The sequence below is a fragment of the Etheostoma spectabile genome, unplaced genomic scaffold, assembly GCF_008692095.1.
Source record: "Etheostoma spectabile isolate EspeVRDwgs_2016 unplaced genomic scaffold, UIUC_Espe_1.0 scaffold340, whole genome shotgun sequence".
In the NCBI taxonomy this organism is placed as follows: Eukaryota; Metazoa; Chordata; class Actinopteri; order Perciformes; family Percidae; genus Etheostoma; species Etheostoma spectabile.
The window spans coordinates 94,867-119,434 of record NW_022605588.1 but is presented as its reverse complement, the minus strand read 5'-3'; the positions used below and the strand labels follow the sequence as shown (position 1 = coordinate 119,434).

The following is a 24,568-nucleotide window of genomic DNA, read 5'->3' as shown; positions in this document are numbered from 1 at the left end:
AAGGGAAGGAGGGCATGTTGAACAGACTAATGAAACGCAGCCGCTGTATGTGTATGTCCTGTATGTATATTTGGGAGGACCTGTCCCAAACCCTGGGAAAACACATTTACACCGTGGACAACAAAGCCTCTCTCCCTCTCTCTCAACAACTATGAGTTGACTTTTTAACAGCTTTGACCTCATCATCGAGGCTCAGAGCATGGCGGATGGGAGCTCTGGGGGCCTCTGGCGAGCAGACGCACCCCGGGGCCTTTTCTTCACGGCCGTGAACTAGCTGACTAAGAGAAGGAATCAGTGAAACCTTCATGCACCTGTGGAGGGACCTCTGTTATGTCACGGTAAAAAAACAAGCACGGGAACACAAGGCTTTTACCCAGCAGCACTTTAATACAACCACATATCCTTAAAAGCCTCTCCTCGGCCTCTGAGACCCATCATCTTAACCCCCCTGTTGTCTTCAGGTCGAACTCGACCAGTTTTGAAAGTTTCATTTTGAGAAATGTGGGTTTCTTTCAAGCAAAAAATAAAACATGGTTCCATACAAAACTCTTCGCAAATAAAACATTATCAGATCTCTACTTTCACTGAATTTAGCATGTTTTATTATTACATTTTATAGCATTTGAGATAAAAAAAAACAGTATCCTGATTAAACTTTGATAGTATCTGATTTTCTACTCAATCATGACTAATTGTAACTGGACAAAATTTATTTTCCAACTAAAAATGAGGTAGGCTATTATTTGATATGTTTAGGGCGTGTCCAGATCCATTTTAGCAAGTTTGACAGCGGTCAAAAGGGTGAATGCGCCAGACGCGGGGTTCAAAAGGGTCGTGCTTCCTGTCTTCATTAATCAGGTGTGTTCTGGGCCGTGGCTGGGCACATTTTAATAAATAACCGGTAAAATAACAATGAAATGCTGCGTTATTGACCTGCGTTATATCACTTTCTGCTGCCGCGAGATAACAATACTCCCAGAATGCACCTGAACACACCTTCCTGTAAGACCAGCATGCCCATGGGTGCACAGATGGGCGCAGGTAATCTCATTTAGTTGTAAGGCAGAGATACAGTAGTGCAGAGAATCCCCACGGTTACCACACATTGATTTCTGGCATTTAATGATGGAGAGATGTCCTCCAGTGGACGGGAAGACAACACAAGGGTTAAGCACTCACAGGTAATATTCTGGTAAAGTTCTGTGTCCCGCTGCTTCACTTGCTGTCCTCCTGGATGTCAAACTGTCTGCTGGACTTGGTGGATTCCAGCATGAGTTCGTACAGCTGGCCTATCTGGTCGTCCTGGAAGCTGCTGAGGGCCCCCTCCGACAGGTCGGCCCCAAACTTCACTGAGCTGAGGGGCCTCCCCGCTGACTGCAGTACCTGAGTCTGCAGGGTGTCCTTGTATTTCTGTGAAGGGTGTGGGGGGGGACAGGACAGGGGACAGGACAGGAATAGCAGCGTTGTTTAGCACCTGGTCTTCCACCCCAACTCCACTTTCCCATTCATTAAACACATCACGCAGTGTGACAGGTGGAACACACGGTACCAGATAGGGGTGGAACGGGTCCCAAAACTCACCATCAGATCAGTTTTTGGATCAGCACAAAAAGGGGAATTAAGATATGATTTAATAAAACTTTAAATTTGAAATAAAACTTTCAACAATAATTACTTATTTCCCCAGTAAATTGCAGTTAAACAACAAAAAACAATATACAATAACTTGAATGCACCAAGAGACTGACAACAGAAGAGACAAGTACAAAGTTAACTGAATCAGGACCCTGTAAATCGGGAAATCACTGGTGATACCCGTCCTAATGGTTATGTAATAAATTATCACAACAATAAGAGGGTTTAGTCCACACCTGTTGGAAGACAAGATATTCTTTTTTTGTAACTAAATCCCATGTGCTGAGTCATATCAACAGTAAATGTCTCCTCCAAAGCCTCATAAGGCGTATTTCTCTGTGACACCACACACACACACCACACACACACACACACACACACACACACACACACACACCACACACACACACACACCACACACACACACACACACACACACACACACACACACACACACACACACACACACACACAGCAGTTTCTTTTGACTCAATCCCACACACACCATCATGCTGCCCCAAACACTCACTACAACACCAAATGTGGATTAATCCACTGCTGAAAATAGTCCCCAACTAATACCTCCTCCTGTTGGAGTAACGTTTGATATGCTGAGCCTCCGTCAGCAGACACCAATCAACCTGCCACAGACAGGTCAGTGAAGTCCGCAGGTTTAACACATCGTTGGTTTTGGCTTTTGTTGATGGTAAGAGGAATATAGAATAACAACCATGTTCTCCTTTGAATGAATGTAAAGCTCAGACCAAGACACTCCCAGCCTGAAATCAGGGACACTTTGGCATTTAAAAAAAAAACCTTTTCAACATCTGGCAAGTTACGTCCCAGTAGCTCAGTCCGTAGGGAGTTGGGTTGGGAACCGGAGGGTCGCTGGTTCAAGTCCCCATATGGACCAAAGTCTGGTGGTGGACTGGTAGCTTGAGAGGTGGTAGTTCACCTCCTGGGCACTGCCAAGGTGCTCTTGTGCAAAGCACAAAACCCCAAACTGCTCACAGCACCTTTCCATGGGCAGCCCCCCCACTCTGACATCTCTCCATTAGTAACTGTATAGGTCCTGAGCATGTGTGTGGAATTCAGGCCTTTGTGTATTAACAACAGAGTGTAAAATGTAGTTTCCCTTGTGGAATTAATAAAGTATGATACAAACAAAAAAAATAAGTATTTAGCATCTCTGTAGGAATGTGATGAATTCTTTTTCCCTATAATCACCATTTGTACAATGTAGCGGTGGGTAAATTCTCAAATTGATGCTGTTGGTCTTGGACATTACAGTAGGCTATATGCTGGGGGGGGGGGTCTTGAACACTACAGTAGGCTATATGCTGGGGGGGGTCTTGAACACTACAGTAGGCTATATGCTGGGGGGGGTCTTGAACACTACATTAGGCTATATGCTGAGGGGGGGTCTTGAACACTACAGTAGGCTATATGCTGAGGGGGGGTCTTGAACACTACAGTAGGCTATATGCTGGGGGGGGGTCTTGAACACTACATTAGGCTATATGCTGAGGGGGGGTCTTGAACACTACAGTAGGCTATATGCTGGGGGGGGGGTCTTCTTAGGAACACTACAGTAGGCTATATGCTGGGGGGGGGTCTTGAACACTACAGTAGGCTATATGCTGGGGGGGGTCTTGAACACTACATTAGGCTATATGCTGAGGGGGGGTCTTGAACACTACAGTAGGCTATATGCTGGGGGGGGTCTTGAACACTACAGTAGGCTATATGCTGGGGGGGGTCTTGAACACTACAGTAGGCTATATGCTGGGGGGGGTCTTGAACACTACATTAGGCTATATGCTGAGGGGGGGTCTTGAACACTACAGTAGGCTATATGCTGGGGGGGGGGTCTTGAACACTGCAGTAGGCTATGACATTAATGCGATTGATCATGATTAAATATTTGAATTGTTTGACAGCACTAGTTTTCATGCATTGATATTTTTTATTGTAGACCCATAAAACATGGTTTCAAATCTTATGTATTTTTCTAAAAATATAAACAATTCATGACTAAGCAACACTGCACTAATCTGTTTCATCAGGTGTGTCAAACACCCGCCAGGGCTGACGCCTCTTCCAGGTCGACGTCACCACGGTGATGACGACGGTGATGACCTGGCGATTACATGTCACCGCTACGGTTTTCATTCTGATAAAACGTCCCTGGTACCTGCTAACAGGTACTTTATTTGGTACCACCTCAGTCCAGGCTCCAAGCTGCTGAGGCGACACCAAAAGGTGACGTGATAAACTGCAGACTGCTGATTGGTCGGAGAGAATCGTCACTAATCACTGCGTCGTCACCGCTAGCGACAGACGGGTTTTTATTTTTTGATGCCTCCAGCTTCTTTAGAAACTAAATGCGTTTCTGACAAAAGAATCACACACATCTTCCACGTTCTGTGTGTGTCGCATTAGGTCACGAAAGTTTCCCGCCGTGTTGCTATGACAACCAGCCATGCTTGTCTCACGCGTGATGCGGTAAGAGATCTGCAATGGAAGAGGAGGACGGGGCACCGCGGTCAAGCCGAACATCAATGGTTAGCACCACTGATGTCATAGGTCCAACCATAGGACATAACTGCACATTTCTTATTCCTATCTAGTCATCACAACATTAAAAATATGAAGGTTCACTGTATAGTAAACTCAAGGTTAGGTTTTTTTGATTTACAGTATTGATATTGCTCAGACCCAAGCTGTCCAGATCCTACAGAGTGAAGGGTCTAGTTGTGTGGTGAGTCAGTGCTGTCAGTGGTGCGTGTGAATCACCTCCGTCTGCTTCACTGCTGAGGAACTGTCCAGCACTTGGACATGGGCGCACAGCGACTGTCTGATGTTTGTCCATTCTGAACGCATCTCGGGGTTTTGTGCACGTCAATGTTAAGCAATAAATCCATTTTATCTCAGAGATGGGTTTTTTCTCCTGCACATAATGTAATTATGTTGACCATTTGCCAAGGGGAAGTATCCTCCAGAGGCATCTTAAAGGAACACTACCACAGCGTGACCCAGTGCTCATGCTTACTTCAGCATTCAAAGACTTTTTGAAGAAGTCTTTTGCATCTGGATTCGTAACATTAAAGCTATAGTGCGTGACTTTTTGATATTAATGACAAGCTAATCAAGCCTATCATCTCCACACAACTCTCTCTGGATGTCTCAGTCCGGCTATGTTCAGGAGATTGTCGTCCGGCAGAAACTCGAGTGAAGATAAGGACCTCTTCTGAGGAGTCTATGTTTTTTTAATTCTGTGTCCTCCTTGGCAACTAGCATCTGTGTGGAGGAGTGGTGGGGGTGGTCTGTGATCACAGAAGGCTTGTATCATGTGGATAAGCCGGCGGTGTCCTTGTTATTACTTTGAATTCCTCATGGGGGCGACAGAAACTACTCACTACAGCTTTAACAGGGCTCTGCCTGTAGGCTCGTGCTAGTGTTACATCTTAAAACCGGTTCTGTATTATGCTAAAGAACGGACCGGTATGCCAACCTTTACCACTAGGTGCCGTACTGTACTCAGCAACCGCTCCCGGGTGGATTTAATGAGACCACTTCCGACCACGTGGTGGCGGGAAAGCACCTCAAAGTCATGGCTTTTCTTCCCCGCAGTGTTTAAACTTTGCTTTTGTGTTTTTTTTTACTCTGCTCTTTCATCGCCTTCAGAATCAGAATCAGCTTTATTCGCCAGGTATGAAGACACATACGAGGAATTTGACTTAGGTTGGAGCAAGCCTTCGGGCAGAACCAAATAGTTGTCACAGTAACTCCACCATACATGGTCTTGTCAACCCGACACATGTGATCATTCTAGTGAACAAAGACCACTCCCACCGCTACTGAAATATGACCTTCTTGACTGCTCGCAGTAACGCGTCACGCCTCAACATGTCGACGACGACCAACGAAAACAATGAAGACGGCCATTCTCGACTAGCTCCCTGCCAACGAGGAGGATCCCACCACTGATGATTTAAAACTCAGCACGCTGACAGCGAGGCAGGAGGAATCATACAGCGTGTTCACCACACCCCCGAGCCCCGAGGCTGAACACACGCAACAAAGAAGCCCTCGGGTGGGGTAACTGCAGCGGCGGACCCCACATCTGCTGCCCCATCCCCAAAAAGGTGATAGATGGGGAAGTGTCCACACCCCATGCAGACAGTGAGATGGATCCTTCCCGTCTATCTGTACTATCTTATTAATAAAAGGCAAAAAAATAATATCCAAAAAACAAGGATTCCAACATATTATTTCATCTTTGGTTGATTGTTTGGTGTATTTAATCACACTGCAATTTACTTCAGAGATTTCAAGAATGTGTATTTTTTTTTTAAACAACCTAAGCCTTTGCAACGGACTTGTCCTCTCTGATTTCTTTTTGTTCCGTTTATTAGAATGTTACGTACTGCTACCTCAAAAAAACAGGAAGTGAATAGCCTTTGCAACAGAGCGACACGACCGTTACACTGTTGTGTAGGAAGAGGGCACTTTACTTGAGTTGTTCACCTTCTGAAATCAAAGTTTATTTTGGGAATCATGATAACGCCTCTGATTGCACATTAATACAAATCTAAACCGTGACAGAATGTACTCTTTTAAAACTTTACTTTTACTACTTTGGCCTAAACGGCCTAATACTATTTTAGATGTTACTTGTAGGTAGGACTGTTTATGGAAAAATCGTGATCACAAATTTGTTGGTCAATATTAAAATCATGATTAATTAACACAAATTCTCACTGACTACTTTTACATGCACACAATATTCGGATTTTCGGCCTTATTCCGAAAAAGACGATATTCCGACTAAGCTGTTCACACGGGTAATGAAAGGGAATATTCCAGTAATATTCCCGTTTGTAGGGTGCAAAGTAAGATTGAGTTCCAGAGGTGGAACACAGCGTCCCTCTTTCAAACCAAGTCGGCATAGCGATGTAACCTGCTGATATCCAAGTCTTTAATAATGTTTAAAAGTAGCTGTGTTTCTCCTTCTTATATTAAACTGTCGGCTGGTTGAATTGTGTACAGTAACCATAGCAATGTACAGAGCTGAATAAAAACCCAGTTTGAGATGCATATTCTATTCTGAACGCACTGTATACATATCTAAAGAATGCCTCTAAAACCTGAATAATACCGGAATATCCCACATGTCCTGATCTCAAAATGCTATGTTCAGAACAAGGCCTTATTCTGAATATCCAACCAGAATATGCTGCATACATGACTGGAAAACTGTCATATTCGTATTAACAGTGTGCATGTAAATAATAATAATATATACTGTTCATTGATCCCCAGTGAGGAAATTACAATTTACACTCTGTTTGGTAGTAATCACTACACACACAGGCCTGGAACACACACACACACACACACACACACACACACACACACACACATGCTCAGGACCTATTCATGCACTAATGGAGAGATGTCAGAGTGGGGGGGGCTGCCAGCTGGACCAGCACCCTGAGCAGTTGGGGGGGTACGGTGCCTTGCTCAAGGGCAGCTGGCAGTGCCCAGGAGGTGAAGTGGCATCTCTCCAGCTACTGATCCACACTCCGTAAGGGGACTTGAACCAGCAACCCTCCGGTTCCTAACCCACATCCCGGCGGACTGAGCTACTGCCCCCCCCAAACGTACTCAATGTCTTTTGAAACAATGTTACCTAGCAACGATTTTAGGGTGTCCTCTTCATCCTCTGTATGGACAGTTTGAGCTTCGGAGTACCAAAGGCAAGATCTAACTGGGTAAATTAAATATGTATACCTCTCATAACAATAAACTGTTAAATGACTCAGCTGATGATCAGTGTTCCATATGGCGAATTTAAGCTTTTTATCCATTTGGGCTTTGGCCATCACATCCTCTACAGGTGTTTTACTGCTAACATCTCGACATCTCTTCACTGCATTTTAATACTCCCTCATCTTTTCCTTTGTTCCCTACAAACACATTTCTCTTTGGGGAAAGCTTGCTTGCCCAACAGAGCACATTTATTTATTTTGATCCATTTATTTCAGAGGCACCCATGGGAGTTTTCAAACTCCCATGGGTGCATCTGAAATAAATGGATTACACAGTGAACACTCAGTGTCATAATCTCATTTGGAGTCCTGCCCGTCGTCTGTTCCCACTCCTTGGTATTTTTCCGAGGACGCCGAGATACAGCCTGCTTTCGAAAGAATGGACGGGGGGGAATGACAGTTAGGTGAGAGTTTGTTTTGGTAGAGCTCTGCTATATTCATTACATAATGCACTTTGCTGTGTTCTTAATAACTGTCAAATACAGCAAATGGTGCAAACTGGTATGTATGGGAATTAGATTTTCATGTGTATTAATGAGTCCCTCCAGGATTTTAACGCCAATTCAACCAATCACAACATTTTTGCAAATTTGACCAATAACCAGAGTTCCCCTTGACTTCAACCAATCCCAGCAGTCCATGTGCCAGACTCTGTGGAGCATGTGACTCTGAGAGCCTTTTTCTGACGAGACGCGTGTTGACTCGAACATCTCACATTTACCACACACACACACACACACACACACACACACACACACACACACACACACACACACACACACACACACACACACACACACACACACACACACACAACACACACACACACACACACACACACACACACACACACACACACCTCAACAACCAACTGACAGACATGTTGATATTTAATTTATGCAATAATTTTTAAACTTTTTTGCAACTTTCTTTGTCTCCCGCAACAAACACACAAAAAACATCGCAACTTTTATTGCGATTTTTTACAAAAACTCCCGTAACATCAGACAGTTAAAAAACTATATCTTATCACTTAGTTTTCACACAGATAAACAATATGTGATTAATTTGCAATTCCTCACGAGTTAACTATGGCCAATCAAGCGACTAATCGTGAATAATTTAATTGAGTGAGAGCCCTAATATACTGTACACATATAGCCTACATGTATATTTACATATACAGAAATGGAATGCAATTCTAAATCAGGTTTCCTATACTTTTTAGTTCAGCAAGAACAGAAAATCACCATGTCCATTGCTATAATGTTAAACGTGGAAAATGTGGAAAAGAAGAAATGTTGTGGGGAGCTGATTGTGAGATTCATTCATCTTATCGTCTAACCACAACTTGTTTGGAGACTTGGGTTTTTGTTCCAAACAAACACAGAATCAGCTGGATCGATCCGTTCCTGTGTGTGTGTTCTTGTTTAACCATATTCATGGGGTCCACAAACCGGGAGTTCAGTATACTTGTGGGGTCTCAACAGCTTTGTGGGGTCAAAATGTTGGACCCCACAACTTTTAAGGGCTGTTTGAGGGTTAAGACCTGGTTTTAGGATTAGGGTTAGAATTAGGTTATGGTTAAGGTGAGGGATAGGGGCAAGGGAATGCATTGATGATTGATGATCAATGATGGGTCCCCACAAAGATAGTGCCACGCACTATATGTGTGTATGTGTGTTGTTTACATTCCTCCTCATGCACATTTATGAAAATGCACTACAGTAATGCACAGATTCTTTGTGTAGCATAAAGGGAATATATTGCATTTTGTTGTGCAACCCTGTGTTGTATAATGGCAATACATTAATCTTAAACCATATACTGTTTAAAGCAGTTTTAAGTATGAATAATTACATACATAAATAAATACAGCTACAATACATTTTTTTTTTAATTTAGGAGCACACACACGCTCTGGGAAAAGTTACCTTCGAGACCTGAGCTGCCCCCCCTTACAATGCTCTGAATATGAACGCCATACATCATTTAGGTTTCACTGGTGTTCCCCATTTGGCCAATACAGCGAACCTAAAATTAAAATAATAAGCTATTAAAACTCGCGCCATGAGAGTATCTGTCCACACGGGGCCAGCAGTCCAGCTCAGGTGTTTGACTCACCGATTTATCATGGACAACTTTGGCTTTTTGTTGTTTTGGTTTGGCTAAGTTTATCCAGCAATTAGGCAGAGACCTTAGTGTCATTTCTCTGTACATGCCCAACCAAATCCAGACATGAGTGTCACACAGAGGTTTTAGTCACACTAAGTTTTGCCTAGGATTTTTTCCATTTAAAAAAACACAGCCAAAAGAGTGCGTATATAATGAAACGCCAAGTCATCCCGACTGGGACCAAAGCAAATGGACTCTGCATACTGATACAGTGAGGCATAATGAAAGAGCCTACCTCCTCCCCGGTGGCTTCACAGCTACTGCACTGACAAAGGGATTCCAGCTGCAATCACCATCTACTTCATTAGGCAGATTGGCTGCAGATGGGTGCTTTACCGTCCCCAGCGGTGCATAATTGTGCTGGAAAACATTGGCTCTCACCCATAGTGACATACAGAAAGGACCTGGCATAGTCTCATGATTATTCTGGGAACTGGAGGAGGAGTCGCAAATATACTGATCCCCCATCACCACATGAACCCAGGTAGGTTGTCTGATGCTAGAGTCAGGCTCTGGGCCATAAAGCGTGATTGATGCTTCTGTCAAGGCTCCACACAGAGCTCTTGTCCTAAGCTACGTGAGTGGTCTGAAGTTTATAATTGGTGTGTGCATCCATCTCTTTAAGAGAATAGCAGGTCCGGCATGTTGTGTGCGTGGGGGGTGGGTGTTGGAGCGAGTGACAGCGATTAGCTCCGGAGCGAGTTCAGACTCTAGAGTCCTAGTGAGAGAAACAAAGAGTCTCCCCTGGTCTTTCTGACCACGGTGGGACATCGGCAGCAGGAGAAGTTCATGTTGTTCATGGAGCAGGAGAACCAGGAAATGACTCGGGGGGGAAATGCAACGCTACCAAGCCACAATCTGACGGAAAACAGTAACTGAAACATAACGTCTACTTGTGCATTGGGGGGGGGGGGGGGTTAAAGAACACAACAGGAAGTCACACACACGGGCCGTTTGATGACACTCACACCGCCGCACAACCCTGCCGCAGACGCCAATTTCTTTTCAACATACCAGGACTGGGAGTACCAAGGACTTTCTGAAACTATTTGACTCTGATTCACCAGGTCCCGATTTGATTACATGTTGGAATCAATATCCAATACGTTAGGGACATTTAAGTTACAATACCAATTTTGCATTCTTATGCTTATGAGAACATATGCTGTAAATTGGACAGGCAAGCAGCAACCCTCAACTATTTATTTGAATGCACCAGGTTGATGTTTTCATTTAGAAATGACCCCAAAAAGTTTGTTACCGGTACTTTTTACTTAAAAGCATTCTAACATGACAACTCATTATTTCACTGTTTACATAACAAGGTAATATTGGCCAAGAAGATCTGATTATCTCTGATATATTTAATATTAAACATTCCTAAAGCGGACAGTGAAAGTTACTTCCCTACAGACCTTTCCTAACTGTCTGAAGATAATAGTAATAGTAATAATAATAATAATAAACTACCAACAATAACACATGTTGAGCAGTAAGCAGATTTACGCTGTAGGTGAAAACTATAACCTAACTATTAATATGCGTTCCAGTCCCGTGGTGTGACTCACTGGTTAGTGAAGCTGCTCTGCCCTCATGTGGTGAAGGGCTGACATAACACGGCTATAATAATTCATACTGTTTATTACTGTCTATGAATAAGTCGCCAAAGACTACATCATGACAAGTGAAGCATCCATCCCTTTGTGTCTATCCTGCGGTCTACTTTATTCCTTTATAATGCCCATATTTAATTTGGACTTTTTTAAACTTCATCCTTGCAGTTTTTATATTACTACAATATGTCTACATTATTCTCTCACGATGTCCATATTTAATGCTGGTCTTTAGGCTTTATCCTTGCATTATTGGACTTATTTGCACAACACACATATTATGACACACACTCTCATAGAGCACCATACCTTACTATGCAGACTGACTCAAGGGGTCAGTCCCTGTCCCTGCCCCTGTCCCTGTCCAGTGTCTCATGCTTAAACATCCTTAGTACAGCCATGTGGCTTTTTTTAGTATCTTTTCTTTTATTGTCCATATTTTTCATGTTTATTTGTCATTTTATCATGCTGTTTATGATGTATGTGTATGTTGTGTGTGATGTCTTTAAGATCCTGGGACCCTGAATTTCCCCTTGGAGATCAATAAAGTATCTATCTATCTATCTATCTATCTATCTATCTATCTATCTATCTATCTATCTATCTATCTATCTATCTATCTATCTATCTATCTATCTATCTATCTATCTATCTATCTATCCATCTATCCATCCATCCATCCATCCATCCATCCATCCATCCATCCATCCATCCATCCATCCATCCATCCATCCATCCATCCATCCATCCATCCATCCATCCATGTAAATAGGTTTGGAATTATTTTTACAACTGAAAAAAAAAAAAAAAAGTACTACAGAGTGAAAGTACTGAAATAAAAAGTTACCATTGGGTGCCGTAACCAAATTGCCAATACTGTGTGTGTCTACTTCGTCCACAGTAATCCCACCAATCGGTTCCTCATTGTCCCAGTTAGAGATGAAATATGGTAAACATATTCAGCAGCCATCACTGACAACAAGTTCATGTCCCCAGTCATTTTCAGTGAAATGTGGGGGCACCTCAGGTGGACCTTACACTCTACAATGGACACCCTTAAGGTGCCTATTTTATAGGCTGATTCAGACTCAATATTTTACAATTTGACCACTTTTAGGCCCAAGAAATCAATGATTTATCATTTATCCACCAGAACTTTTAGAACTATCCCCAACAGTGTACACAGGGCTTTGAAACAGCATGTAGCACCCATATTTGATTAATATATGAATGCTTTTTAACAGGGCCGCAATTAGCTGATTATTCCCTAGGCCTGATATGTAATCTGGTAAGAGGCGGAGCTACTGAGGAAAGGCTACCGACTTTGCTATTTCTACGGACTAAAAGAAGAAGAAAAAGGTAAACAATGGCAAAGAAAAGCACTTTGAATACTTCAGAATGTCTGCACAACGATTGGATGAGCTACTTGTTCGGATCGAGCCTTTCATTCACCATAGAAGAAGTGATGTTAACCCAGGACGTTTACCAGAGAGACCTGCAGTCACTCTGAGTCCTGGCATCTGGTTCCCCTCAGACTCAAGAAGAGGAGGTGGGGCACTTTAAATCCCGACCTGGCGCGCGCCAACGTGACGTCAAAATGACGTAGATCTCACTGGCGCGCGCCAGGTCGGGACCGGAGCCTGTACAGAGGCCTTAAGGGGAATGCTGGTGATGCTGAGCCGATGTCACGACCAAAAGGTAGCGACTGGTGAGGGCAGATCCAGAGTGGCTCGGAGCAGATCCAGTAGTTCTAAACTTTAACAGAGGACCCGCCTTCAAGGAAGTCAACACTTTGCACCACTTTGCAACAAGTAGCCTCCAAGATGTTAACGAGAGACTTCTGGAATGTCAACCCAGTAAAAATGGACCTACTTAACCAAGTTGGTTCACTGCTGGCTACAAGTTAGCATCAAACACAACAAAGGCTGTCAGTGGAATGGAGTTTAGAGCTAACGTTAGCATCAAACAACCATAGATAGCTACAATGTTTCTAAAAGGATTTCCATCTTCTGTTGTTTGAAATGAGAAAACTTTATTATTTCATGGTTTTCACTAATTTCAGTATGACACGTTATGCCGTAAACTGTTTAAATCTGAGCATGCATGACTCACATCTGCACTCAGCTCACATCTGCACTCAGCTCACATCTGCACTCAGCTCACATCTGCTCTCGACTCACATCTGCACTCGGCTCACATCTGCACTCGGCTCACATCTGCACTCGGCTCACATCTGCACTCGGCTCACATCTGCACTCGGCTCACATCTGCACTCGGCTCACATCTGCACTCGGCTCACATCTGCACTCGGCTCACATCTGCACTCGGCTCACATCTGGTCTCGGCTCACATCTGCACTTGGCACACATCTGCACTCGGCACACATCTGCACTCGGCTCACATCTGCACTCAGCACACATCTGGTCTCAACTCACATCTGCACTCGGCTCACATCTGGTCTCGACTCACATCTGCACTCGGCTCACATCTGGTCTCGGCTCACATCTGCACTCAGCACACATCTGGTCTCAACTCACATCTGCACTCGGCTCACATCTGCACTCGGCTCACATCTGGTCTCGGCTCACATCTGGTCTCGGCACACATCTGCACTCGGCACACATCTGCACTCGGCACACATCTGGTCTCGACTCACATCCGGGAGTGAAAGCCAGACTCTGTTCTAATGAAAGGGACCAGAGTTTGGGAGGACCATGCTAGTATTGAAGTGGGTTACTTGAACACCCACTGAGAACAAACATCCTTTGAAATCTACCAATATAATGCATCCTTCTTAATCAAAGTAAAAAATATTAACTCGTAAAAAAACGACTAGATACATTTAATGAATGGTAGGTGTGGCTAATTTGGGATAGAAATCCACAGGAGACACTTGAATACCTCTGTCCACCATGTTGGCTATGACCAGGGAATAACGAGGCTAATGATAACTAATGAATTATTACATTGTGCTGTAAGTAAGAGGTGGCGTTTAGTAAGTTCATTGTAAAAAAAGATGAATATGTGGGTCTGAGTATAGAGTAGAACAGTGAGCCTATCAACAATCATGTAAAATTTAACCCTTGTGTTGCCTTCCTGTCCAAATGTAATTCTTTTTACTTTTTTATATTTTGGGTAATTAAAAAGAACATTGATATAGGACAACATGAGGACAACATCAAGGCAACATGGGGACAACATGAGGACAACATCAAGGCAACATGGGGACAACATGAGGACAACATGAGGACAACATCAAGGCAACAAAAGGGCAACATGAGGTCAACATGAAGAAAACATGGAGACAACATGGGGACAACATAAGGACAACATCAAGGCAACATGAGGACAACATGGGGACAACATGGGGACAACATGGGGACAACATCAAGGCAACATGGGGACAACATGAGGACAACATGAAGGCAACATGAGGACAACATGAAGGAAACATGAGGGCAACATGAGGACAACATGAGGACAACATGAAGGCAACATGAAGGCAACATGAAGGCAACATGAGGACAACATGAGGACAACATGAAGGCAACATGAGGACAGCATGAGGACAACATGAGGACAACATGAAGGCAACATGAGGACAACATGAAGGCAACATGAAAGCAACATGAGGACAACATGAGGACAACATGAGGACAACATGAAGGCAACATGAGGACAACATGAGGACAACATGAGGACAACATGAGGGCAACATGAGGGCAACATGAGGGCAACATGAGGACAACATGAGGACAACATGAAGGCAACATGAAGACAACATGAGGACAACATGAGGACAACATGAAGGCAACATGAGGACAACATGAGGACAACATGAGGACAACATGAGGACAACATGAAGGCAACATGAGGACAACATGAGGACAACATGAAGGCAACATGAGGACAACATGAAGACAACATGAAGGCAACATGAGGACAACATGAGGACAACATGAGGACAACATGAAGGCAACATGAGAACAACATGAAGGCAACATGAGGACAACATGAGGACAACATGAGGACAACATGAGGACAACATGAAGGCAACATGAGGACAACATGAGGGCAACATAAGGGCAACATGAAGGCAACATGAGGACAACATGAAGGCAACATGAAGGCAACATGAGGACAACATGAAGGCAACATGAAAGCAACATGAGGACAACATGAGGACAACATGAGGACAACATGAGGACAACATGAGGACAACATGAGAACAACATGAAGGCAACATGAGGACAACATGAGGACAACATGAGGACAACATGAGGACAACATGAAGGCAACATGAGGACAACATGAAGACAACATGAGGACAACATGAGGGCAACATGAAGGCAACATTAGGACAGCATGAGGACAGCATGAGGACAGCATGAGGACAACATGAAGGCAACATGAGGACAACATGAAGGCAACATGAGGACAACATGAAGGCAACATGAGGGCAACATGAAGGCAACATGAAGGCAACATGAGGACAACATGAGGACAACATGAGGACAACATGAGGACAACATGAGGACAACATGAAGGCAACATGAGGGCAACATGAGGGCAACATGAGGGCAACATGAAGGCAACATGAGGACAACATGAAGGCAACATGAAGGCAACATGAGGACAACATGAAGGCAACATGAGGACAACATGAGGACAACATGAGGACAACATGAAGGCAACATGAGGACAACATGAGGACAACATGAAGGCAACATGAGGACAACATGAGGACAACATGAAGGCAACATGAGGACAACATGAAGGCAACATGAGGACAACATGAGGACAACATGAAGGCAACATGAGGACAACATGAAGGCAACATGAGGACAACATGAAGGCAACATGAGGACAACATAAGGACAACATGAAGGCAACATGAGGACAACATGAAGGCAACATGAGGACAACATGAGGGCAACATGAAGGCAACATGAGGACAACATGAAGGCAACATGAGGACAACATGAGGGCAACATGAGGACAACATGAAGGCAACATGAAGGCAACATGAGGGCAACATAAGGACAACATGAAGGCAACATGAGGACAACATGAGGGCAACATGAGGGCAACATGAGGACAACATGAAGGCAACATGAGGGCAACATGAGGGTTAAATGGAGAGATTTATGAATGGGGTTTGGTTGGTGCGACTTCTAAGTATGAAACGGTTTACCTCCCACTCTGTCATGAAGCACTTCACCTCCTCGGACGACGCCCCTTTGTTTCTCCTGAACTCGTCCTTCACATACTGGTCCCCGAGGGCTCTCAAATCGATGGGCAGGAACCGGTGCAGGACCAGAATCCTCTTGTACAATGACCGGACTTTGGAGACATGAGCGGAAGCCGCCATAACGTCGAGGACCGCAGACTAACGGGGCCTACCAGGGACTGTTTGATTCAACTGTTAACAGCGGACAGACATAACGGCGTTAAAGGACAGAGACAGCAAGACATTCCCAAGGATAGTTACTCAAAACATGTCCTTGTTTATCCCGGAAAGGAACCTTCTTCTTCTGGTTCAAACGAGCCAAAGGGCGCATGCCCGCCACCTACCGGCCGGAAGCAGTATACACTCGAGATTTATTAACGAAAAAACATTCAACACAAACACTTTCTATTTTCTCTGGAGTTAATGAAGTATCTATACATTTTCCCAGATGCCCTCCCACAAATATAATTTTTTTACTTCGTTTCTCACACAGGTCAACAGATTCTGTTTGACTACAGTAGTATCAAGGTTTTTTTAACCCTAAAATGGGTAAGGTTTACTCCTTCCAGAATTTAAAATTTTGAATTTGTATTTTTTTAATTTAACCAGGTAGAATAGGTTCTCATTTGCAACGGCGACCTGTCCAAGAAATCATAAGCAATACAACATACAGTTTCACATTCAATACAATACAAGAATGCTGAAATACACGAGGCTGCATAAAGTCCAGATTAAGTAAAGCCTTCTTGTTTCATAACACCCTAGTATTTTTGCCACGCATTTTGCATAAATGACCTTTTTACATATTATTACTTTCTCTACTATTACATTGACCCTTATACTGTATCTTATATCAGGGTCCAACATTAGCACCATGTACTACAGTCCCATGCTGGTAGTATTACACCCTTTCCCCTTGATGGTCTCAGGATGGGTGTGTTCTAGCTCCGCCTGTCATAAAGGGGACATAAAGGAGACATAAAGGACACATAAAGGAGACATACAGGGGACGCAGCGGGTGAGAGCGGAGGCCCCGACTGTGTCTGAAGGGCAAACAAACCTTCATTCACCCAAACACACCACTGTTTTCATGATAGTGATCCACCCCTCAACAAAGACTAAAAAGACACGATCCTCCCTTGATTTCCTCTGGTGGTCCGTTCCATAAAAACCACACAGTCCCTTATCAGTAGGTAGGGTCAAGGTAACTTTATCGTCCCAGAGGGGCAATTGTTTGTACAGCCAGCAGACAGACATAAGGTCAAGACACACAACAATACACACAAACATGAAATACCCACAGATTCTGAAACATCGAGGCACGTGTCGATCAGAAAGATGTTTCTCCCGTCCTTCCTACGCGAGTTGGCAAAGGTGCAACATGTGTCACATGCTCAAACATGGTTGGGGGGGCCATCCATTTGGGAGCAGTCATTTTCTTTTCTGGTTGGGGTAAAACACGCCCATTAATCCCAGCCCAATGGAGCAGAATCAGACTCGTGTTCTGACTAGAATCTGAGTATGACCACGTCAGGCTGGGTGGAGGGTCAGCTGCAATGGATCGGGCCTTCTCTGTTGGAGTCGGTGTGGGACAGAGGGGGGGAGTCATGCTTCATGTCTCTAGTGGTTCTTTATGGACAGAGAACCAAACCAGGTTGAAACAGATTCAATAAAGGAATAAAACATTCTCATAAAAGTGGGGTCAATGTAAAAGTTCCTCTGATGTCTTAATGACGTCAGGATGTGTTTATTTTAGCTCCACCTGTCATAAATCAGACATCCAGGGGACAGCTGTGGGACTGGATGTGTGCACTCTGCATCTCTTGTCTGAAGGCTCGGGGCTCCTCAGCGGACAGGTGAAATAACTCAATATATATTACCAAAATATCGTAAGTATTTTCTGCCCTTAAGTTATTTGATTAAATATATTTTTACGGTTCTATTGCAGTAAGTTATCAGTTTAGCTTCAGCTGTCCTATTTTATTCGAGGCTACATCTTGCAGGTGGGGAATGAGCTGCACCATTTGACTAGTTCCTCATGTGTCTGACAGGTAAATCAGGAGGATGAGGAGCACCACGTCTCATTTATTCTTCATCACGGGACTGATGATGGGATTTCTTTCCCTTCGCTTCGTGTTGGACCCAAACCCTTCAACACAACAAGTGTCCTCCTTCATGAGGGCTGTGGAGCAGGAGGTCCAGCACGGTTCACAGCACGCACACACAGGTCCGCTTCGTCTCCAGGCTTTATTCCATTGGGTTTTTATTTATAATTTGCACATTTGATGGCTGATGTCTTGTCTTTAAAGCAGTAGTTCTTGGTGTCGACATTGTCTCTTAAAAACAATTTCCCTAAAAGGGCAAATCAATGCATAACATACAGCATGTATAAAATATTGTTAAATACATGTTAAATTGTCATAAAATAAATCTACATGTTGTGTTTATACATTATATAAAACATCTTTTGAACAGTTGCAAAGCTTTTTTTATATTATTTTAGGAGGAGGGGAGCAAATTTCTCTCTTCTCGTTTATTTGTCTCCTGACATGTGAACAGTACGGGCCGTAGCACATAGCATTACATCCCGGGACATTTTCCCGCCTGAAAATTATCATAATACAGAATACATATGGAGTCATTGAGGGGTGTTTTTGTAAGAGCTAAATCTAAAAATGTCACCCTAACAAAGAATCTTTTTTAAAGTTTGGCCCCCACAGAGTCGAGGTTTTCAGTTTCATTTTATGAATGTGGTAAAAATGAGCTGTAGGCTCTTACTGACCTATGCACCTGTAATATCATAAAATTAGGATGATTACAAAAGCTTGATAAAAAACTAGTATTCAACAATTAAATGACTTCTTTTTTTTAACTTGATATTTGTGTGTGTATGCGTAGAGAGGGACTCCTCCGTCCGTCTTCTTTGTGCTCGGGGTAGGTTGTAACATTGGGTTGAGGGTTTTGCTTCTTCATATGTGTAATAATTATAAAACAGAGCATGTTTAGAGGGAATGTGGTGATTCACACTTGTGAACTGTCCTCCTTATGAAGTCCCTTTGGACTAGTCCAGGTGTTCTGTACTGAGAATCCTTAGCTCTTAAACACACAGGACTATAATGTCCATGCAGCACATTCCTGATACTTTGTTCTGACATGTTTCCAGTCAAGAACAATAACCCCCCTGACACAACACGGGTCCTGTGCTGGATCATGACGGGCCCCAAGAACTTGGAGTCCCGCACCAAGCACATCAGGGAAACATGGGCCAAGCGTTGCAACCAGGTGCTGTACATGAGCTCTGTGAAGACTGACTTCCCCACTGTGGCGCTGAACGTGAGCGAGGGGAGGGACAATCTGTACTGGAAGACCATCCGGGCCTTTCAGTACGTCCACCAGCACCACCTGGACCAAGCAGACTGGTTCCTGAAGGCGGACGATGACACCTTCGTGGTCATGGAGAACCTACGCTACATCTTGTCCAAGTATGATCCAGAACAGCCGTTATACCTGGGCAGGAGGTTTACCCCCTTCATCAGGCAAGGCTACATGAGTGGGGGAGCAGGGTATGTCCTCAGTAAGGAGGCACTCAGGAGGTTTGTCACAGGGTTTAATACTGGGGCATGTACCCACTTCTCCCCCATCGAGGACCTGGCTCTGGGCAAATGTATGGAGACGATGGAGGTGAAGCCCGCCGACTCCAGAGACGTGAGGGGGAGACAAACGTTTCATCCTTATCCTCCAGACCGTTACCTGGTCCGGACGCCCCCGAGACCACGGCCTTGGTATCTGATTTACGACCATTATACTCCAGTAGAGGTATGCAACACAATACACAAGTTCCTGATGAGAATCTCTTTAGACTGGTCTTAAGAAATCCCACAGTACGAGCTCAGCGTCTCAAGATGTCACATCGGACGATTCTGCACCCCCCAATTTAAGTGCGTAATCGGTCAGAATGCGTAATTGTGAATTATTTTCTAAATTAAGTCACGGTTAAATTAGTGAGTGATGCAATGTTGTCTCCCTGATGTTAATGTCTTGTGTATTTGATGAAACCTGCAATGACTTTACATTTCTTTCTATTAATGCTTTATGTGCAAATTCATAAGAGTAAATAAAAGGACAAGCGTAACATAAAAACATATGCCAAGTGAAAAAACATAGTTCAACAATGAATAATACTAAAATAATACACTTTTACAATTATAACATTTCAGACCACAATAGGCTACGTTCCATAAATACAGAACAGTCCCTAATCTGAGGCTGTTAGAACCTCAACCGAGACTTACTCGGTTTTTGCTCGTCCTCCGTCACTCTCCCTTTTATCTTTTCGGTTCATTTCCTTCTTCCCTGTGAGGGCCCTGCCCCAGTATCAGCCATAACTACAGCAGATAACTTCTAAAGAAACATTTAAATACAGTTAGGTCTAAATAAATATTTCTCCTGCTCCACTGTAAAAGCCTGTAAAAAACAGGCTTTTACGGTGTTACACCAAAATCTGTGACCCGTAAGAATGTTGTCCTGTAGCAGTCTACCTGAGTTCTGATCCTCAGATGGATGGTTGGAGCAGTCTGGATCGTACCTGCACGCCTCTCAAGTGTTCCTCTCTCTTTCTCTCCAGGGTCCAGGCTGCTGCTCAGACTTTGTTGTGTCCTTTCACTACATTTACGCCGTCCAGCAGTACGTTTTGGAGTACCTGACGTACCACCTGCGGCCATATGGATACAAATACAGATTTAATCCGGATAGTGAAGAAGAATTTAACACAACTATGTCCACATAAAATGCTGGGGCCTCATTTAGAAAACCTGTTACGCAAGAAAAGGTTGCGTGAAGCAGAGTTACATTTTTACATTTACACAGTTTTCTGCAACCTTTTGACCGTGTGTGTGTTGGTGTGTAACGCTCCCGAGGCTTTGTAGGCGGAGTGTTAGTGACCTCCGACGGTAACACCACCTAACACATGGATCCAGTACTCTGGATGCAGAGCGCCCAGCCGGTCTCCAGAACACCTGCGCCCCTTAGTGACCCTGACGGAGCCAATAGGACTCTAATCCACTACCGGTTACCGGACTTCATGAACCTATCAGGACTATAAATAAACAGCCCCCCGGTTCCCCATGGCCTGTGTGTTCTAACCAATCAACAGCATGGCAGATTTAGCAAGAACACCTCGACCTCACAGTCACTGAGTCGTGTTTTTCCCATTTTTCCGTTTCCTGATTGGTCATCAAGGCTGCAATATTCATTGATTGGTTGATATGGACCTTATTATGATTAATACGGGATGGCATTGGGAGGAGCGTGAGGCTACCCCGTCAGGTAACGCACGTCTGTTTTCATAACAAGAAGGGTCTGGAGATGGTGAGTCCCATTGGGGGGGACCTTGGGCTTTTTCACTTTGTAAACCTATAATATATACAAAACAGATATATAGAGCACTTTAATGGCAGTTTAGTTTTAGTTTTAGCACCTAGCCTTGTCCAATGTGCTCCAGTCTCTCTTGATTTTTGATGTGTGACTGTTCCCCCCCCCCCCTTCCTGTGAATGAAGCTGTGAATATAACACCGTGAACGTACCAAACTCCCACAGTAATGTAAAAAACATTCCTCAGTCTAGTCATGTTATTTTAATATATTATCTCCACAACCATCTGGAACCTTGGGGGACCCGATCCCCAGGTTGAGAACCACAGATCTAAATGAAAGAAATTATATTTCATTTTTTTGAAAAAAAAGAAGAAATCTTTTATTTTGTTGAACTACCATGTTTTAAGTTTCCTATTCCTTCTGGCACGTTTACAGTGTTAAACAATAAAACAATTTATTTTACAGTCAAGTGTGTCTCTTTCCATTCAACATTCATCATAATAGAGGTTAACAGATTTGTGTTAAGAACTAAAACAACTACAGCTCGAGAAATTAACACGGAAGAAGCTACAACGTATAAAAATACCATAAGAGTTTAAGAATACAGCTGTGTGTTTAGGTGTTCTGATGCCCTTAAAGGACAAATCTTAAAGAAACACCTACAAACAAGATATAAAAAGACAACTCCCAGAATGCAATACCCTAAAATATAATACAAGCTGTTTCACATATAGACACCGGTGGGTCCATAAACTCCATCTGTAACAGTAACTATATTCACATTGCAGGTGAAAGAGCCTCAATTCTGATGGTCTGCCCCTGGACTCTTTTTATATAGTAATAATGTCATGCCATACTTCTCACTCCAATATATAATTAACATGACATTTACACACAGTGTTAATACCGGTAATTCAGAAATGAGTTGCCACAGTAATAGACAGAAACAAACACACACATATATATATATATATATATATATATATTCATATATATATAAATATATATATAATATATATATATATATATATATACTCTTTACCACGTGTCAAACTCAAGGCCCACGGGGCCAAATCCGGCCCCTCGCAGATTTTGACCCGGTTCACATTTTCATTTTAGTTCACAATAATTGTTGGCCTCCTGGCCGAGCGCCAAACCAAAAAGACAAGCAGGACACTATTTTTTTGTAATAACGCGACATTACAGCAGAATTAGACAGATTTTCTGCCTTAGAGACTCAGACAGTCCCCCAGAAGCACAGAGTCCAGGCCGTGAAACCGGTTGCTGAGAGGCGGCTAGCTGCTTTTTAAAACCTAATCTATAGTTTTGCTTGATTTGCTAAACCCTGTGATGGCTAAGAAACCTTTTTTCTGACTTATGCAGGGCTTTGTGTTGACAAAAATGCTCCAAAAGTCGGGAAAAAACTTTAAAAACATATAAGAAAAGACGGAGAAAGCCACAAAAAAATTGAAGAAAAGCTAAAATATTTATGAAAAATGCAACAAATGTCAGAAAAAGTGACACGCTGTAATATAATCCAAGATGCTTGACTTTTTCAATTAAATCAATGCATGTCAATAAACATGTGATTCTCATGTTCCACCGGGCCCACAGTAAAACTGAGTTTGACACCCCCGCTCTATATGTTGTCTGTCCACACCTGTGAGTCCTGCCAGGTGGGGACGGTCCATTTCTCCGACGCTCCATTGTTCCGACCTCTCAGTAATCCCAAAAACCCCTTCGGTCCCACAGCCCAGTGGTCCGCCGTCCCTTTGTTATGGAGAAATAACCCCTCGGCTCCGCATCCCCTTGTTCTGATTATGTAGGCGTGGTATATGGATGTATATACTGTATAGTTGTTAGGAGAGACGATTGGTTGGGGTTAGACATCTGACCTCCAGTGGTTATGGTTAGGATAGCTGATTGGTCAGGAGATAGGACCTGTACCGATGGGGTTACATTACAGGGGGTGTGGGACACTGAACTGCATCCGGTGCAGAGATTTAACATTTAAATGTGTTAATAAACTAGAGAAAAGTAATTTTGCTTGTTATTGCTGATTCAGATTTTAGATTATGGGAGGTGATCCCCAAAAGCCGAGCTATATGGTCCAGTCCAGTGTAAAGAGGAATTAGGCTTAGTGTTTGCATGGAGGACAACGAGGCAACAAAAAAGAAAGCAAAAACATGAGCATTTGAGTTTGGGGACGACAATTTGAACCAGTCCTGTGACACTCCTGTCAGCTTGTATTATTTTTTAGGTATATATTTAGGTTTAAATCCCAGAGCAGATTGAAGTGTTGTCCGGAATGATCAGTTGGTACATGTGCAGCAGTTTAACAATGAGCAGGAACACCTGCAGTGTGAACGTAGCCTGAGAGACACTGAGGAGGGCCAAGTCTGCTCTTCATCCCCATCTGGTCCAGAGTGAGAGCACAGCACCATCAGTCTGCTGTGGTGCTCAGTGTGATGGAGCATGTTAGCTTTGCACACCCCCTTCTCTCCAAACTCACAGTTTGTTACGTGTAGACACAGGAAGTCTTGCAGCTGGCTTCAGTCTCAAAGTTGTTTGCGTTGCCCGGACAACCTCCGTACCAGAACTGGGCGCAAGCGTTGGCCTCGGGGTCGTAGTACCACCGGACTACGTACTGCCGACAGGGACCGGGGTCCAGAGGCTGACTGCATCCCCGATCTGGAAGGACAACAAGGG

At 43.6% G+C, this 24,568-nt stretch overlaps 3 protein-coding genes across 3 annotated transcripts in view; 1 reads left to right on the top strand and 2 right to left on the bottom strand.

Annotated features, from left to right (window-relative positions):
- Positions 1-366: 366 nt before the first annotated feature.
- Positions 367-16,791, bottom strand: sdhaf3 (succinate dehydrogenase complex assembly factor 3). The gene is made up of 2 exons (XM_032511239.1): positions 16,452-16,791; positions 367-1,410 (listed from the first exon to the last, which is right to left on the bottom strand). Exons 1-2 carry the CDS (start codon positions 16,626-16,628, stop codon positions 1,216-1,218), a joined length of 372 nt encoding a protein of 123 aa, XP_032367130.1. The 5' UTR covers positions 16,629-16,791; the 3' UTR covers positions 367-1,215.
- A 2,874-nt stretch (positions 16,792-19,665) lies between these two features.
- Positions 19,666-21,277, top strand: c1galt1a (core 1 synthase, glycoprotein-N-acetylgalactosamine 3-beta-galactosyltransferase 1a). Its single transcript, XM_032511237.1, has 2 exons — positions 19,666-20,303; positions 21,112-21,277. Exons 1-2 carry the CDS (start codon positions 19,698-19,700, stop codon positions 21,271-21,273), a joined length of 768 nt encoding a protein of 255 aa, XP_032367128.1. The 5' UTR covers positions 19,666-19,697; the 3' UTR covers positions 21,274-21,277.
- Positions 21,278-23,855: 2,578 nt separating this feature from the next.
- The window catches only part of LOC116686263 (collagen alpha-1(XXVIII) chain), a 33,661-nt gene continuing 32,948 nt past the window's right edge, over positions 23,856-24,568 (bottom strand). The window contains exon 35 of the mRNA XM_032511236.1: positions 23,856-24,550. Within this exon, the coding sequence (XP_032367127.1) occupies positions 24,378-24,550 (173 nt within the window). The 3' untranslated portion in view covers positions 23,856-24,377. The remainder of the gene's footprint in view (positions 24,551-24,568) is intronic.

Coding starts and splice junctions, on each gene's coding strand:
- sdhaf3 (XM_032511239.1), bottom strand. CDS start 16,628: ATGGCGGCTTCCGCTCATGTCTCCAAAGTCCGGTCATTGTACAAGAGG. Junction 1,411..16,451: donor GCTTCATGACAGAGTGGGAG/GTAAACCGTTTC, acceptor CACCCTTCACAG/AAATACAAGGACACCCTGCA.
- c1galt1a (XM_032511237.1), top strand. CDS start 19,698: ATGACGGGCCCCAAGAACTTGGAGTCCCGCACCAAGCACATCAGGGAA. Junction 20,304..21,111: donor ACCATTATACTCCAGTAGAG/GTATGCAACACA, acceptor CTTTCTCTCCAG/GGTCCAGGCTGCTGCTCAGA.